Raw genomic sequence first — 16,350 nt, 5'->3', positions numbered from 1 at the left:
TTGATGCAACTATCAGTTATTTATTCTTTTTTATTCAATAATCTGTGAAAATTATTTTTAATATTCTTCTTTGACCTAAACAATTTCAAAAAAAAGGTAATACACTATTGTCACTAACCATTATTAAATGGATAAGAATAAAAACAATTTTGAACTAATTAGAAAATAAAATATATGAATCCGGCGCGTAGCGCCGGAATATCACTAGTATTATATAAAATCTTAGTCACTATCCTTATGGTGGGAGGTATTTTGCCGAAAATAAAAGGGAAAAACCAAAGTTCAAAATAGGTAAAAACATAAGAATTTAGAAAACTTAAATGTACGAACACTCCTGGAACTGAAACTATCACTTAGGGGCGTTTGCAGCTATTATCTTAGCCTTCAAAACCTGCCGGATTTGCTTCATCGCCTCCGATTTCTATCTTCGCCGCTGGAATCGTGTTACTTGCAGAAGCTGTAGCTTCTCGACCTTCCGCTCCAATAACTGGAGCTTTGAAGCTGCTGCTACTCTGAAACAGAGTTGTACATGTGTCAATTTAACTTTGTCGGAAGAAAATATTTTGGAAAACATAAAGTATTCAACCTCGGTGTCACTGACTGCAGACACGGTGGTTTGGGACAAAATTGTATCGAGTGGCACGTATCTGAAAAACGTATTCCTTGCCAGCAAGCTTTTCAAGACATCTTGGTAGTTCTTGCCCTCCACCGCCATTCTATAGTACGATTGTGAAACAATTAGTGCTTGTTACAGTTCTAAACATGGGTCAAATGAAGTGTAAAACCAAAAGATGAACTCCCTCAAGAGCCAGAGCAGAACCAGAGTAGCAGCATCTTGCTTAGTGATCTTGGTTATCTCCCTGTTGAAGACCACGTATGTCACTATCGTTGCCGTACCTAGTTGCAAGTATAGTTCGACATGGTACCTGTAAAAAAAGTTTGAAAAATGTTAATGTATAACCAAAAATAACGTGTTCCCCTATTTTATGGGTGACGATGTTAACTTTGTACCTGATCACACCTGTAACGTCGGGAGCAACATATTTGTTACAACAGAGAGAAGTGCCAAATTTGTCCAACTTCCTGTTGCATCCGGTGTATAAGACAACGGCCAGCCTTTGTAGGAGGCTATAAACCGATAAAAATCTTTCAACTTCAAAACCTATCAACTTTGATGATGGAACCGGGACGGTAGTGATCCATCCGTCCGTATCACAGATCTCTGCGTAAGCAGGAAGAAGAGTAAACCGAAACATTTAAAAAAAAAATCAATTAGATAGAGTAGAGATGGAATGGAATATATGATATATAATGCTTGATAGAGTGAAAATAAAAATGCCTTTTCATCCAGGAAAAGAAGAGTGATTCCCATTTCTTGATATTACGGAAATCGCAAAAGCAGAAGAGGAGACCAACAATGGATTGGGAAGTGCGGCCAAGTCGGGCGGCTGATTGGGCGACAACACCATCATATGAAGACATTTTTGAAAGAAGCTTCTAGGTTTTCGAGCGAAGATAAAATGAGAAAGGGAGTTTGTGGGGGCGTGATTCCAGACCCTAGCCTCTCCTATTTATAAGGTTTGAGGTGTTTATCGGTTTTAACACGCATAAAGGCTTCTATTGTAAATGTATGGAGACGGAGAGTTGGTGGGATTTAATGATTTCAATGTGAACTGAAGATTCATTGTATATATTAGGAGAGACGTTGAATGGAGGGTAAGCAAGAGACAAAGTTGCAAGAGATATGGGAAGTCAAAAGTTGATAGAGAAGATTTTTTTTAACATCGACAGAGACGGTGATGTTGTATCGTGGAAGATGGAGACGATTTCCAACCTAATTGAGTAACACATTAAACGCAGAGTTTAGATTTTTTTTGGGGTTCAAACTTCAAACGACATCATTACTAAGCAGACATGACATGGACTTCAAAATTTATTGGGTTCGTTTATGGTTTTGTAGCGTATGGTATATACTCCTCCCTCCGTTTCATAATAGTTGATGTTCTAGAAGAGGTTTATTGTTTCAAAACAGATGAAGTTTTGATATATTTATATTATTTTAACTTTAATTGGTTGAATGAATTTTAAATTATATTTGTAAAGTTACTTTTTAGACAAAAATAGATTTTTTAATCTTTGTGTAATGAGTCAAAATATCATGTATTTTGAAACAAAGGGAGTATATATTAAGATAACCAAACCAAAAGACAAATGATATATAGAAACCAAAAAGACAAAAAATTACGTGGGCGAAAAAAAATTGCTTATGCAATATTTATTGTTTTAGTGGGATCCACAAAAAATTACCTGCTGACGTGGACATGCTTAGGAAAGAGCAAAAACTCTCCTATTATAATATAGACTAGGTGTCTTCACTCCGCGCAAGCGCGAGGTTAGTATGATCTATATCTTAGTTTCTATTTGTTTGCCGATTTGGTCTGTCATTGCTTTTCACTTATAAAATGATCAGACTTATTATATCATCATCGACTTAGTTGATTTCTCCGATCTTACCTAATTCAATGTCAGAGACTTTAATAGTTGATGTTCTGTCAAAAATGGAATGTGTTGTCATTGTTAGTTGTACAAACGTATCGGTCACTTGGTTACAACGATCAATGTCTACAATACGTAGATGTAGTTTATTGTTCTTGTCGTTGAACACCCTCCTCCAAGTGTTCTTTTTTTTTCTGATTCCACTTCTGTATGTTGTGATTGTCCTTACATGTTGTGATTCCACCTCCGTATGTTATATGCACACGTTAAATTTGTATTTTGTATGTTCCACAGTATTTGTGCTTCCATAGGTTTACTGACCGCTAGATAAAATATTTTTTGGAGTCTGGACGCTTATACCAAATGATCAGAAGTCTTTCCTACCAGACCCATATGCTTGCATTTTCCTGCAAATTTCATGTGTTACTTGATCTTAACTCATATATATATATATGGTCTAAATTTATCCCAAAAAGAAATAAAAATTTCATTCTCACATTTTCTAGAACCAGCTCTGACATATAGTAATGAGAAAAGGTTCCATACGCAAGTTCTCAACAAAAACCCTGATTTACAAAATCCAATATAAATCACATGATTCAGTTACTATGTTGAATAATTGGAAGGAAAGAATATAAGGAAAATATTGTACTTTTATGCTTGGCGATGGACCTGACTGGAACGGTTTCTTGGAGTTCAGGTTGTTACCAAAATCAACAATCTGCTAAGTAAACATTAGACTAATTAGCAATGGCTTGTAGCTTTATCATCAATAGATCACAAAGTGTTAGTCAAAGAGACCGGTACCAGGATCAGAAACTTACAATATATTGCATCCTCTATTCCGAATAAAGTCAAGAATGTCATCAGAAGTTTCTTTTTTTTACAGCGACATTATAAACTGCAAGATAAAATATAGTACATGTTAAGAGAAAAGCTAAAGAACTAAACTTAACATACAATATTCATCATCTGAAAATACCATCGATATATACCTTCTCGTAAAATCATCAGTCTGACAGTCATCAGTCTTGGCAAAGAATATAACCTAACCAATAAAAAGAAAAAACATAGTTAGGATTAGATCATAGTCGGTAAAAATAGAAACATGTGGAGAATAGAGATTAGAAAAGGTCACTTGGCTGCCTAAACTCCCTCGGATGGCTCTCTTATCCCGGTAGAAGCTGATGCTATGGATCATGTTTGATCCCGTACCGAGCTTAGGTCGAGTCTCTTTGGCAATAGCAAGTTAACCAACTATAATAAAAGCAATACAACATAAGGAAGATTAAAGTCAAAGATAAAAGTATATAGATAGATATTAACCAGTGATCATTAATGTTGACACCGAGGTCTTAAAAGCTCTTCTAATGTGTATGCACTATAATGTCTTGGGGGATCAAACAAAGGCAACCCACCAAAGATTTCACATGGACCACCAGAGGTTTATTTTTTTCAGGTACAGTCCGTCCTGCAACAACTAATGACCTCAGTCCACGCACATGGTACTTATCGATTGCTAAGTGGTCTCTCTTCCATAGATCAGCTCTTGTGTTGAAGAAATCAAGACTCTGAATATCATCAAAAGAAAAGATTTTAAAGGTTAAATCATTGAAGATAAGAAACAGTCCTAAAAATTGAAGTGAGGTAAAACAAAATCATTTTGTAGGTACCTGCTCTAGAGCTCCCCTTGCTTACTCGGTGCCGGTCTCCATTACCATCGATATAAGTTTACTAGATAGAATCGGAAGAAGTGAATATATCTATTACCAGCTCTTGCCTCTTTGGGGTCAGCAAGTATTTCAACCATAGCACCATCAATGGCATCTTGATTCAATGTTCGTGAAGCTCTAGCAGCTAAAAAAACACTGCTTTAAAGTTTTTGATAATACAGAAATTACAACATTAAACAGAGCTTAAACCAATTAAAACCATTCCAACATAACGTAAAAAAAATTTAACTGCAAATAAAATACATCAGTTTCCCAGAAGAACAAATGTCGGTAGGATCCCTTTCCTATTCAATGTTATCGCATTAGTCAAGATGGAGAAATGACCGCAGTGGAAAATTGGAGTGCATGGGATACGTACCTGAAGAGGAGGAAGAGCAAGCGAACTAATACTACATTGCTGGGACTGAATCGAAACCCTGAACCGGAGGAGTAACATGTCGACCAACTGCAATCAACATTCATACACTGACATATACCATTCATAGGTCCTTGAGTTAGAGATTAGAAAAAGGTAACACATTCATGCATGATCCCAATCTGATTTGTTCTGAATCTTAAGTTTAGGCAATGGGCCTGAATGTGATTGATTACATATGCATGTTTCTACATATGTACCCTGCTAATGAACTTTTAGTTATCTATGTAATAGATTATAACTGGTGATACGTAAATCTGGGGATCCAAACAAAAAGAAAAGAGAAAACTAAATCCAGAAACTGGAAAAATACTCAGAGAGATATGAAGTTTCCGTACCTTATACAATGGATGCACTAAAGGATGAGTTCGCATTGGTCAACAATCTCCAGCACATAAGAAACTAAGACCATGATTATCGGTAAAACTCCAAATGGGGTCTTTAAGAATTTTTTTTTTTTAATTTAAAAATAAACCAATCGCGGGCCGCCACGTGTCGGTAGGGCCCGCAAACAGTGCAAAAACTCCCCAAAGACCGATCCTTATTTGGTGATATTGGAGACTGGTTTTTAAAATTTTTATGGGATCCACACGTCAGTAAGGTCCACATTTTGTCAAAAAACCTCTTTTAGAAACATGAGATATTTATGCTCTAATGAATCTCCAAAATCAGAATAATGAATTAAACATACGAATGGTTTTTTATCAAAGGTGAGATTTATATTATGTGGAAGATTTATTTGGTTATACCTATGACGATTAAGCGCCCCCACCATACGAAAGGTTTTATTATTTGTTTTAAACGTTTGTTATTTATTAATGATAAATACAGTTAAAAATTATCTTATTATTTTTTAATTATAAGTGGGATCCACCTATTGTTGAGGTGGATAGCTTTACAAAAAATTAAAATCTCTCCTGTTATAATATAGAATAGATTAAGATCTGCGCCTCGCATAGGAATGAACATTGTATATATAAATTATTTTATATATTATATGTTTTAACATTATATATATATATATATGTGTATATATATTATTTTATATATATTTAAATTGGTGCGAACATATAAATAAATTTTATAATCCAAAAAAATATTTTTTCTATTTGATATGGTATATAATTAAAGTTAAATGATAGTAACATATATATATATATAATATTTTAATATTAATATCTATTAAATGATGCTTTCTACTCATATTTTTTTTTATCATTTGTATCTGTTATAGAAAAAAATTTAAATTACTAGTTTAAGTAATTTATAATATTTTTTTAAAAAAAAATTAAAATGATATACATTTTTTTATCAAAAAAAATTCAAAATTAAAATATTTATGTATTTTTATACGACATATAGTTTAATTTAAAATGATATACATGTTAACCAGTTTTATATATATCTTTCACACTTGATTATACACCTGTTTTCGATTATATATCCTGCACAACAAAATAAATATCAGTTAACCAGATGAATCGCGATGTACTTTTTTTTTTTGAACACAAAAGTTATCGTACCAACTATCATTGTCTGTAGAGAATTCTTAGAAATGAACCACTATTATCATTAAAAAATTCAGGTCAAAGGTACCTATAGGCTATAGCATCAACATATAATATTTATGCATGCATATGAAAATAATATACTATAGACTGAAACTTACAGCATATATTGGTAAGCACCAACTTTTAAAAACTTTTCTAACATAAACGTTAATGGTTTGAACCTACTATCCCGATGATAGACAAACAAATTTTACTGTATTTTATTGTATCAATTGTATCTTTCAAATCACCCAGATTATATTCATTATATAATTATAATACATGTTCTATTTGTATATTTTGGTGTAAATAATTGAAATTTTAAAATATATACAATCAACAAGGCTACATATAAGGAAATCAAATTTTAGTGTTTAAATAAACCATTTAATTTGTATTATATTATGTTTTTATGGTGGACTACAGTTATTATAGACTTACCAAATTAAAGCATGTAATTGGTGAGTTGAATAACGTGACACAGAAGATTTCAATTTCGTGTGTGTGTCACATTAATTTTATATATATTCCCTCATTAATTTTATATCCCTACTATATATATTAAGCTTCATCCTAAGGAAATACCATCTTTCCCGACCTAAATAAAAGATGTCTGCAGCAACCTATCAAAAGTCAAAACATGGCCACTATTAAAAGTTTAAAACAATCCCTAATTTGAAATCTTACAAATCCATGTGACATAACAAGGTGAAGTTCATAAACCTTAAGCAACAGTTTGATATTTATGCGTACTAGCTGTGAGTACCGCCACCTGGGTTCGAATCCCGACCACTCGGGAATTAACATTTCCGCATCGCCAGAGACAGAAGGCCGATATGTGGCAACACGTGACTAGTCTCGATCACTTCTGTGGGGCTAGGATACCTCTGTATAATTAAAAAAAAAAAGATATTTATGCATACAGTTGGTATCCCGTGTATATTAATTGGTGATCATTACAACTTTTGAATGTAATCACGTGTCATCATTAAGATGATTCTCAGAATTTTTAGAAAAAAAAAGTTGTGCACCTAAATATATATTATATTTTTTTATTAAATTAACTATCAAATTTATTAAAGGTGCATAAAAGAACATTTTTCTTTATTTCCTTAAATAAAAGTAACGGAATTATCTAATATGATTAACTTATATACGACAATAAATAATTTTGAATAATAAATATTTGATAATAATTTTTGTATCCTCCACTCATTATTGTTTAATTTATATTATTAAAAAAATTAAGCAATCACATTAACCACTTAATAAAAATCTAAAAAAAATTCTTATATGTTATATTTTAATTTTTTAAAAAAACAACTATAAATTATTAAAACTTTTCAAAAATTTACAATGAAAATTTTGTGAACAATGGTTTTACTTTTTTGTTATAAAAAATACAAATGATCATAATAGTCTTACATAAATGTGTTAATTTCAAAATTTGCATTGAAAAAATATTGAGTCCTAAATATTTTAATTTTAAAATTTGCATTGAATTTTTGAAAACGATTATAAATTACTATCACATTGAAAATTTTGTGATTACTGGTTTAAATATTTTTTTCTTACAACAAATATACAAATGTTAATAAAATCATTTGAGTAGAAACTAGGAAACTTTAATTAAATATTCATATTAAAATATACTAAATATATGGTGGTTAATATTTTTGACCGGATTTTGGAAATGGTTTTAGAAGAATTTAGAAAATATAATATTAGAGATTAAGTAAATCTAATTGGTTATTTGAGAATTTTTAGTTAGTAAAATATGGAAGTTCGTATTATTTCAAAAATAATTGCAGATATTTGAAGCTATAGTTAGGCTATATTTAAATGTGAGTAGTTAGTAATAGTATATGTTAAGAGAAATATATAAAATATAGTTTTTTAAAAAAATATTCTACCTAGAATCAAGTTGGATCCAACTTTTGTGATTCTGTTTAAATAGATTGTACATATTAAGATATAAGTGATGTAAATAAGATAAACCAAAACCATTTTGAACAGATAAATGGTAAATAATTTTTTTTTCTTTGGAAAGATCAGTGAACACATCTCCCCCTTCTATATCACAATAAAAAAAATATCACATTATTATTAGTCTGAATGTTTTTATGTAACTAAAAAACGAAAAACAGAAAAACAAACAGAATATACATAATCTGTCATTCGAGATTTATAAATGTTTTAGATAAGAAAAAAGATTTACACAAACAATTCTCGTACTTAATTTGAAAAGAGTAACTATTGTAACTGTATAAATTTAAGTTTCACTCAGGGCGCAGGTTATCACCTAGTTTTGAACACTTATAGTATGAACAGTTCTTTTTCTTTTTTTTTTTGAACACTTATAGTATGAACAGTTCATTCCTAATTGTTATCTTATACTTCTCATTTTAATGTTTTCATTACCTCAAAATACCAACCTTTTGGTTTTACCAAAATTGAAAGGCTAGCCCAAAGCCCAAAAGATCCTGAGAAAAGAGCTCAATCCATATCTGGTTTTCCAAGTCATGACCCCAACAATTCGATTACTACATCAATCAACATGAATCATCATCATGCTCAAAAGGGCAGTTTTTTTCATTTAACAGGTTAACGGTATATAGTTTGTCATATAAAAAGAAATTATATACGGAAGAAATATCCAAATATTACATGCAATATACAAACTTGTAATGGATAAATAAATGTTTTTTGTGTGTAAAAATGAAATCACAAAGCTTCACATACGCAAAACCGAAGAATGAATGTGCTCATACATATCTCCAGCCCTGCCATGACCCATGAGAGTTCACTCACTTAGCCTTGGTAAAAATAAAACAAAACAAAAACTTAGCGTTGTTTTGTTCTTTGTTTCCTCCTCCACCCAAAAGGTTTTTAAAAAAATTAACAAGAATTACAAGAAGTATGGTGATATTTGATAAGCTACATTTTAGTATCTATATTAGTCTATCGTCTTAGACTAACGTTTTATTAAGTTTTAGGGAAGATAGACCGAATAGCTGCACGTAAAGGACTAGGCTCGTCACTTGTGCCAAAGCTGAGAATTAGAAAGAACAAAAATGAATGTTAAAAAAAATTCTCCTTATATTGATGGGTGGTGAATGGATCCGTCAATACTTTAAACTTTGAGATATATTGTACTTGTCGAGAGATGGTGACAGAGCAACCAATATTATTCCAATATCCAGCTAGATACTTTAAAGACAATCCATACCTGAAATATAAAAGAGTAAACGACTCTCATGTAAGAGCCAAATGCATATAAAAATCTGGTAAAGGAAAGGTAGAGCATTACTATGATCTCATGACAAGAAATATGATGCTAGGTTAATTATTTAACTTATTGAATCAACATCCCAAGCTGCAAATCCAGTGTTGCAAAGATAGCCGCACAGAGTTATGTAGCAGACCGAACCGAAATTGATCAATATTGGTGTAACCGGACAAGATAAGGTAATAGAATTAGTCCGACTTTACAGAGTTTTTCCTACTACTTCAACAACTGGTGCAAACAAAGAAAACTAACGGCACAAATCAAACATGGCTCAGACAGATGTTTTCTTCAGCAAGCACATCCTCCTCTTTGCTCAGGCTCTGAACCAGACTCTGGAATCCCCTGAAAATATCTGCCAACCAAAGAAAAATGTTTTGAATGGAACAGTTCATCATCCACGATCACGACCCCATTTAGAATCCTTTTTTTAAGCCTTACGATAATAAGAGGCTTGCTTACATATCTTGGTCGCGCTCATTGGCAAGGGCAAGTTTTGTGATGCACAAGAACGATTCATCTACATTGTAATCTTCTTTAGCCGATGTCTCGTAATAGCATATGTTTTCCTTTTGAGCACACCATTCTCTAGCTTTCTTCTCTGATACCTGAAGTTAATGTATGCAAGGAACATAACACTTGTTATTACAAAACATTTACAATTGTTATAGTAATCATATTATATCATTCATAAGAATAACAATATTACTTCCTCATCTTTTCAGTTTTGTCTATATTAAGAAGCCAAGGCTGACTTACCACTCGACTGTTTCCTCCATCAATATCAACCTTGTTACCAAGCAATATGAACGGGAAGGCCGTTGGATCCCGTGGGCTAGCCTAAGAAAACATTCAAGATTCATTCACAGAAGAAAAATCTTCCAGAAAAAAAAATTGGAGAAAAAGGTAGAAAGGGCAAAAGAACCTGCTTAAGAAACTCCTCGTGCCAATTGTCCAGAGAATCAAATGACTTGAGGTAGTTAACATCATAAACAAGCACACAACAATCTGCACCTCTATAGAAAGCAACACCAAGACTCTGGAACCTCTCTTGCCCAGCAGTGTCCCAAATCTAAAGCACACACACAGACACAAACATATAGACTAGAAACTAAAATAAAAAGCAGATAAGAAGACAAGAGAAGAAACATACTTGGAGTGTGACGAGCCTGTCATCGATTTGAAGCTCCTTGGTGACAAAATCAGCTCCAATCGTGGCTTTGTACTGTTGACTAAACTTATTACTCACATATCTACACAGAGACCCGTTAAGGCTTCCACAGATTCTTGAACAGAAAATTGAAAACCAAGAATCCTAAAAAATAGATTAAGTAAGATGACAGAAAGAAAGAATCAAAACTATGTGAGGATACTGATTCATCAACGATGTTTTGCCAACCCTAAAACAGAAAGATCAAGATTAGCAAAAAGAAGGTTAAAGAATTGATCAGGTAAGGTACAAAAGTGAAAAAAGGCTAACCCGCTGTCTCCAAGGACAATAACTTTAAGCAAACTTCTTCTTCGCATCGACATGTTCCACAGCTTCTTGTACTTAACTCTGTTCTTCGGATTCAAGAAAGCAAAGAAGCGCCAAGTTCGATCTACAATCTTACAAATAAAAAGTTTTCTTTTTTTTTTAAATAGAAATAAATTGTTTTCTTTAAAGGAAATTTTATGTGGGGGAGACTCGTGGGACATGTCCAGCTTTTAAGAGAGAGGTGTCCAGAGGATAATGATTATTCTTGGCCGACACCATTTTTTAATATGAAATATTTCAAAAAACAAAATGATATATTCTGTGAAGACGATGATGACTCACAAAGAAACAAAACATACAGGTCAAAATTTAAAATAAAAGTTTTTTTTTTTTAAAGTAGTAACAGAACGTCACTAAGATCATGAGACAATCATCATCATCAAAGTACCGTATATGTTTATAAAGAAAAGGTTATTTTGGGGTGAAGGGATGATGTAAAGGAATCGGTAACACACATACATCACTTTTACAATGAACCATTTTTCATATATAGTAAATTTGTATGATGTTGAGCAACAAGTAGTCATTTGTTACGCCTCATACGAGTCATTTAGACTTACAATGAACCATTTTTCATGTATAATCATTTGTTACGCCTCATACGAGTCATTCACTCTCCTTCTCTCTATTTTACTTTTGATTGAGTTTTTGATAAACATACGTCAACCAAGAAAAAACTATGGATATATCATATTATTAAAATATTCAAGTAAATTGATGATGATTCTCTTTGGAATATTCCAAACTTGCCAAAGGTAGGTTCTGTGAAAATTTCAAATGTAAGAGAGAGCATCAGTGAAATAATGCCCTTCATGCCTTTTAAAGCATATCCATTCAAACCATTACAATAATCTATTAAAAAATTTCACCATATGCATTATAGAAATCTCAGTATAACCATAAACTCAATCCTTCTTCACATCTAATGCTTCTTTCTCTTCGTTTCTTTTCTCTCTGCCACAGCTTCCTCCTGCATATCACTATCCTATTCTGCAACGGCAAGAAAACACATCTCACTAGTACCAAATCTAAACACCAAATACATGTTGTAAACCTTACATTCATGATTCATCTCCAATGTCTCCCACGCTAAAACATGGAGATTAGTATAGCTTTATTCAAGCAACGAGGTTTTGTTGGTTAAGTCCATTTAACATGTAATCTGGTTTTCTACTACGTTGGGCCCTTTAAAACAATTATAGAAAAAGATTAATTCCGGAATAATGTTTACGGGGTGCACTGACAACCCTGACATTTTTTAAAATGATCAAAGATGAAGTATTGAATTTTATAATTTGCTAGTTTTTACTTTTTATAACATGGGACAAGACCGTTTGCAGCAATGACGATCACTATGTAGTTTCGGTTTTATTTCTCTCATCCAATTTTATCCAATTTTTGCGTTCCTCCGAAAACATCTTCAATATATACATTTATATTTTTCTCTAAAATAAAAATCTCTATTATAAAAGTAAAAAAACGCTCTAATATATATATCTATAATAAAAGTTCCTCTATTTTAGCATAATTATACTATCATCATATTTTCTAAGAACTTTTTTCTGGTACGAAATGTCGATGTGAAATAGTATGTTGTGAAGTGAAAAATTTATGCCGTCAAATTCATGGCAACTATTGACCTCTCCACATTTTCAAGATTTCTTACTTTTCTTTTCAAATATTTTATAGAGCGCTCATATGGATACATCTATCCGTAATGAACAGGTCCACGAGCTGAGTCTATGATATAGAACATTTTATTATAATAATGCTTTCTCCTGTTGGGATTGTGAAATCCCGTGTCCAACCCTATATTATCCGATTAGTACGATATTGTCCACTTTGGACCTAATTGGTTGGCCCGCATGGATTTACTTTTGGGCTCATTCCCAAAATATCTCGTACTATTAGAGTTGGACAACTCTTTATATATTAGACTCTCTTTGTCTAATTCTCCAATGTGAGACTTAGTTTGTTATATCACATTCTCCTCCTCAAGCTAAGGACCACACACCTTGTGCCCTTTCCTCTAGCGAATCATCTTGGTGCCTTGTCGCATCTTCGACATTCGACACCCTTAGTCGCAAGGTTACTTTGAGTTGCTTTGAGGATGTTCTTCCCACAATTCCAGGTCTGACGAAAATCTGCAAAAAGACCAAAATACCATTCGAGTAGGAATGAGACCCTTCAAGGTGGAAAAGGAGGTTCGACAGAGATTATGAGATTGTGAAATCCCGTGTCCAACTCTTTATTCTCTGATTAGTACGATATTGTCCACTTTGGGCCTAAGAGGCAGGCCCGCATGGATTTACTTTTGGTTTTCTTCCCAAAAGGCCTCGTACTATTAGAGTTGGACAGCTCTTTGTATATTAGACACTCATTGTCTAAACTTCCAATGTGGGACTTGGATTGACATCTCTCATTCTCCCCCTCAAGCTAAGGATCACACACCTTGTGCCTTTTTCCTTCTTGTTTGATGTGAATGCCATCAGCTCCTTGCCTTACTTCTATACCAAGATAGTATGTAAGCTTCCCGAGGTCTGACATCTCAAATCTTCTTGACATATCATCTTTGAATTGCTTGATAACGTTGAGTGAAGTCCCTGTTACAAACAAGTCATCAACGTATATAGCTATGATCAGAAGCTCCCCCTTCTGTTTCTTTTGATAGACCGCAGGTTCCTTGGTGCACTTCGTGAACTCCATCTCCTTGAGAACACGGTCGAGTTTGATGTTCTAAGCTCTCGGAGCTTGACGCAAACCGTATAGTGCTTTGCTAAGTTTGTACACATGATCCTCCTTTCCTTTTCTCCACAAAGCCTTCTGGTTGAGTAACGTATACATCCTCATTTAAGTCCCCATTCAGGAACGCAGTTTTTACATCTAAGTGATGGATCTCCCATCCATTAGTTGCTGCTAACGCCAAGAGTAGTCGTATGGTTTCTATCCGAGCAACTGGTGCAAATACTTCGTCGAAGTCTATGTCTTGTTGTTGCACGTAACCTTTTGCAACTAGCCTTGCTTTGTATTTGATCACCGTTCCATCTGCATTCCTCTTGATCTTATAGATCCACTTCAAACCTATCGGTTTCACACCTGCCAGCTTCTTGACGAGCTTCCAGGTCTTATTTTTGATGATAGATTCGATCTTTGCCTTCATTGCATCGATCCAAGCTTGTATCACTGCAGCTTCGATGTAACTTTCTAGTTCACCATCGATGGTGAGCAAGAGTCTGCCACCTTCAAATTCATCAAGTAGGATGTAATCATCGAACCGCTTTGGTTTTCTGATGTTACGACCATATCTTGATGTTACATGCTGGTCTTGGTTTGCATCGTTGTTCTCTGCTACTTGTTCTTGTTCACCTGCGTCTACAGCTTCTTCTTCTTCATTATTGTTTTGCTCTTCATGGTGTTGGTGATCTTGATGCTCATCACCATCTCCTTCTTCTGTAACATCAATATGAGGAAGCTTGAATGATCCTGGTTCTTCATCTACGTTTGTTGATAGTGTGGACCAATCCCAACTTTTCTTCTCCGCAACCGGATCATATAGCCTGTAAGCTTTTGAGCCAGGCTTTGTGCCTAGGTTGATCACCATCCTTGATCGATCATCCAGCTACTTGAGATGAGGACTGTTGATTTTTGCAAAAGCTACACATCCAAAGACCTTTAGATGCTCAATGTTCGATTTCTTAACATACAAGCTTTCGTATGGAGTCTTGTTTTCCAAAGCCTTTGTAGCAATGCGGTTTATGAGATACGTTGAATGACGTACTGCTTCTCCCCATAGCTGATTAGGTATCTTCATAGCTTTCATCAAACTTCTAGTCATCTCCATTAGTGTTCTATTTCTTCTCACAACCACACCGTTTTGTTTCGGTGTATACGGTGCGGTGAGATGTCTAGTTAAACTCAGAAGATGTGAACTCTCCTCCTCTATCGGTGCGAAAAGTCTTGAGTTGTAGCTTCGTTTGATTCTCCACGTACTCCTTGAACTTTTTGAACCGATCGAACGCTTCACTCTTCTCTCTTAGCAGCATCGTCCACATATATCTAGAGTAATCATCAATTAAGACAAATACATATCTATTATTTGCTGGTGTTGATGGTGATATCAGACCGCACAAGTCACCATGTACCAACTCCAATGCGTGTGATGCTCGATACTTTGCTTTAGGCGGGAAAGACTTCCGAGTTTGCTTTCCAACTAAGCAGGCGTTGCACACATCTTTCTCGTGTATCACCTGAGGCATCCCTACTACCATCTCTTTGTCTACCATATTCTTCATGACTCCAAAGTTCACATGTCCTAGCTGTGCATGCCACGTCCATGTAACATCAGTTTCTTGTATTTGAAGACACTTCGGCAATTCAACCTCCATTGGCGTCTTGTACAATCGGTTTGGTTGCCTTGCGACTTGTACTAATAGCCTTCCACGGGGATCTTTCAGCATCAGTAAGTCTTCTTTCATATTAACCTCACAACCCATCTCGGTTGCTTGTCCAAGACTTATGATATTGTGTTTAAGACTTGGGATGTAGTAGATATCTTAGAGTGCTCTTCTCTCCCAAGTTTTTCCGATGAACGTGATCGAACCTTTCCCAACAATCTCGACGTTTGATCCATCACCGAATTTGACTTTGCCTTTGATGCTCTCATCTAGGTTTGAGAAGAACTCTCTATTGCCTGTCATATGGTTACTTGCACCATTGTCAAGGTACCATATACTCGTATTTTCATTGCATCCATCAAACCTCTTAGGAAACACTCTCTCTTCGTTGAGGAATACTACTTCATGCATCTGCTTCTTGTGTTTCCGTTAGGTTAGCTTCTTCTCTTGGTCGTGTAGGACAATGTGACACGAAGTGTCCCATCTTGTCGCATCTCCAGCATTTAACCTTGGAGTAGTCCTTCTTGGTCTTGTCCGAAGCTTCTCCTCCTTTGTTATGACCATCAGAACCATTAGACCTTCCTCGTCCTCTTCCTCTTCCACCATAACCTCTACCTCTACCTCTGCCTCTTCCTCGCGAGTTGTTATGGCTTCCATGACCTTGTGCATCATTCTTTACAAACATTAGCTTCGATTGATCTTCATCTTAGGTTTCTTCTTTGATGCATTCTTCGAAAGCCTTCAATCTCCCAACAATGTCTTCGAATCCCGTTAAATTTAGATCCAACACTTGTTCTAACAAAGCTATGATGTGAATGAACTTCGTTCTTGGAAGTCCCTTCAGAAACTTCTTTACCAGCTTTGATGCTTCCATTATCTCTCCTAACGCGGCTGCTCTCGATGCTAAGCCTGAAAGTTTTCCTGCGTAGTCATCCACCG

General features: G+C 34.5%; 2 protein-coding genes and 1 long non-coding RNA gene across 3 annotated transcripts; all 3 read right to left on the bottom strand.

Moving 5' to 3' along the window:
* Positions 1-288: 288 nt before the first annotated feature.
* LOC106425948 lies at positions 289-4,225 on the bottom strand. The gene is made up of 3 exons (XR_001285224.3): positions 1,012-4,225; positions 587-926; positions 289-512 (listed from the first exon to the last, which is right to left on the bottom strand). It is a non-coding gene; the product is annotated as an uncharacterized LOC106425948 (long non-coding RNA).
* A 5,384-nt stretch (positions 4,226-9,609) lies between these two features.
* LOC106425879 (ras-related protein RABG3b) lies at positions 9,610-11,213 on the bottom strand. Its single transcript, XM_013866601.3, has 7 exons — positions 10,961-11,213; positions 10,854-10,880; positions 10,634-10,733; positions 10,406-10,552; positions 10,240-10,320; positions 9,943-10,088; positions 9,610-9,835 (listed from the first exon to the last, which is right to left on the bottom strand). The coding sequence occupies exons 1-7, from the start codon at positions 11,176-11,178 to the stop codon at positions 9,772-9,774; spliced, it is 783 nt and encodes a 260-aa protein (XP_013722055.2). The 5' UTR covers positions 11,179-11,213; the 3' UTR covers positions 9,610-9,771.
* A 1,798-nt stretch (positions 11,214-13,011) lies between these two features.
* On the bottom strand, positions 13,012-13,723 carry LOC125591967 (uncharacterized mitochondrial protein AtMg00810-like). The gene is made up of 2 exons (XM_048766913.1): positions 13,469-13,723; positions 13,012-13,161 (listed from the first exon to the last, which is right to left on the bottom strand). The coding sequence occupies exons 1-2, from the start codon at positions 13,721-13,723 to the stop codon at positions 13,012-13,014; spliced, it is 405 nt and encodes a 134-aa protein (XP_048622870.1).
* Between the last annotated feature and the right edge of the window lie 2,627 nt (positions 13,724-16,350).

This window comes from Brassica napus, chromosome C8, assembly GCF_020379485.1.
Source record: "Brassica napus cultivar Da-Ae chromosome C8, Da-Ae, whole genome shotgun sequence".
Classification (NCBI taxonomy): Eukaryota; Viridiplantae; Streptophyta; class Magnoliopsida; order Brassicales; family Brassicaceae; genus Brassica; species Brassica napus.
This window is presented reverse-complemented; position numbering and strand designations above follow the sequence as displayed.

What these genes read in the sequence shown, in the direction of transcription:
- LOC125591967 (XM_048766913.1), bottom strand. Translation starts at nt 13,723, where the DNA reads ATGGAGTTCACGAAGTGCACCAAGGAACCTGCGGTCTATCAAAAGAAA. An exon ending in AAGAAGGAAAAAGGCACAAG is followed by an intron (nt 13,162 to 13,468) that starts GTGTGTGATCCT and finishes GTCTTTTTGCAG; the next exon opens with ATTTTCGTCAGACCTGGAAT.
- LOC106425879 (XM_013866601.3), bottom strand. Translation starts at nt 11,178, where the DNA reads ATGTCCCACGAGTCTCCCCCACATAAAATTTCCTTTAAAGAAAACAAT. An exon ending in AAAACATCGTTGATGAATCA is followed by an intron (nt 10,734 to 10,853) that starts GTATCCTCACAT and finishes GTCTCTGTGTAG; the next exon opens with ATATGTGAGTAATAAGTTTA. An exon ending in ACAGGCTCGTCACACTCCAA is followed by an intron (nt 10,553 to 10,633) that starts GTATGTTTCTTC and finishes TGTGTGCTTTAG; the next exon opens with ATTTGGGACACTGCTGGGCA.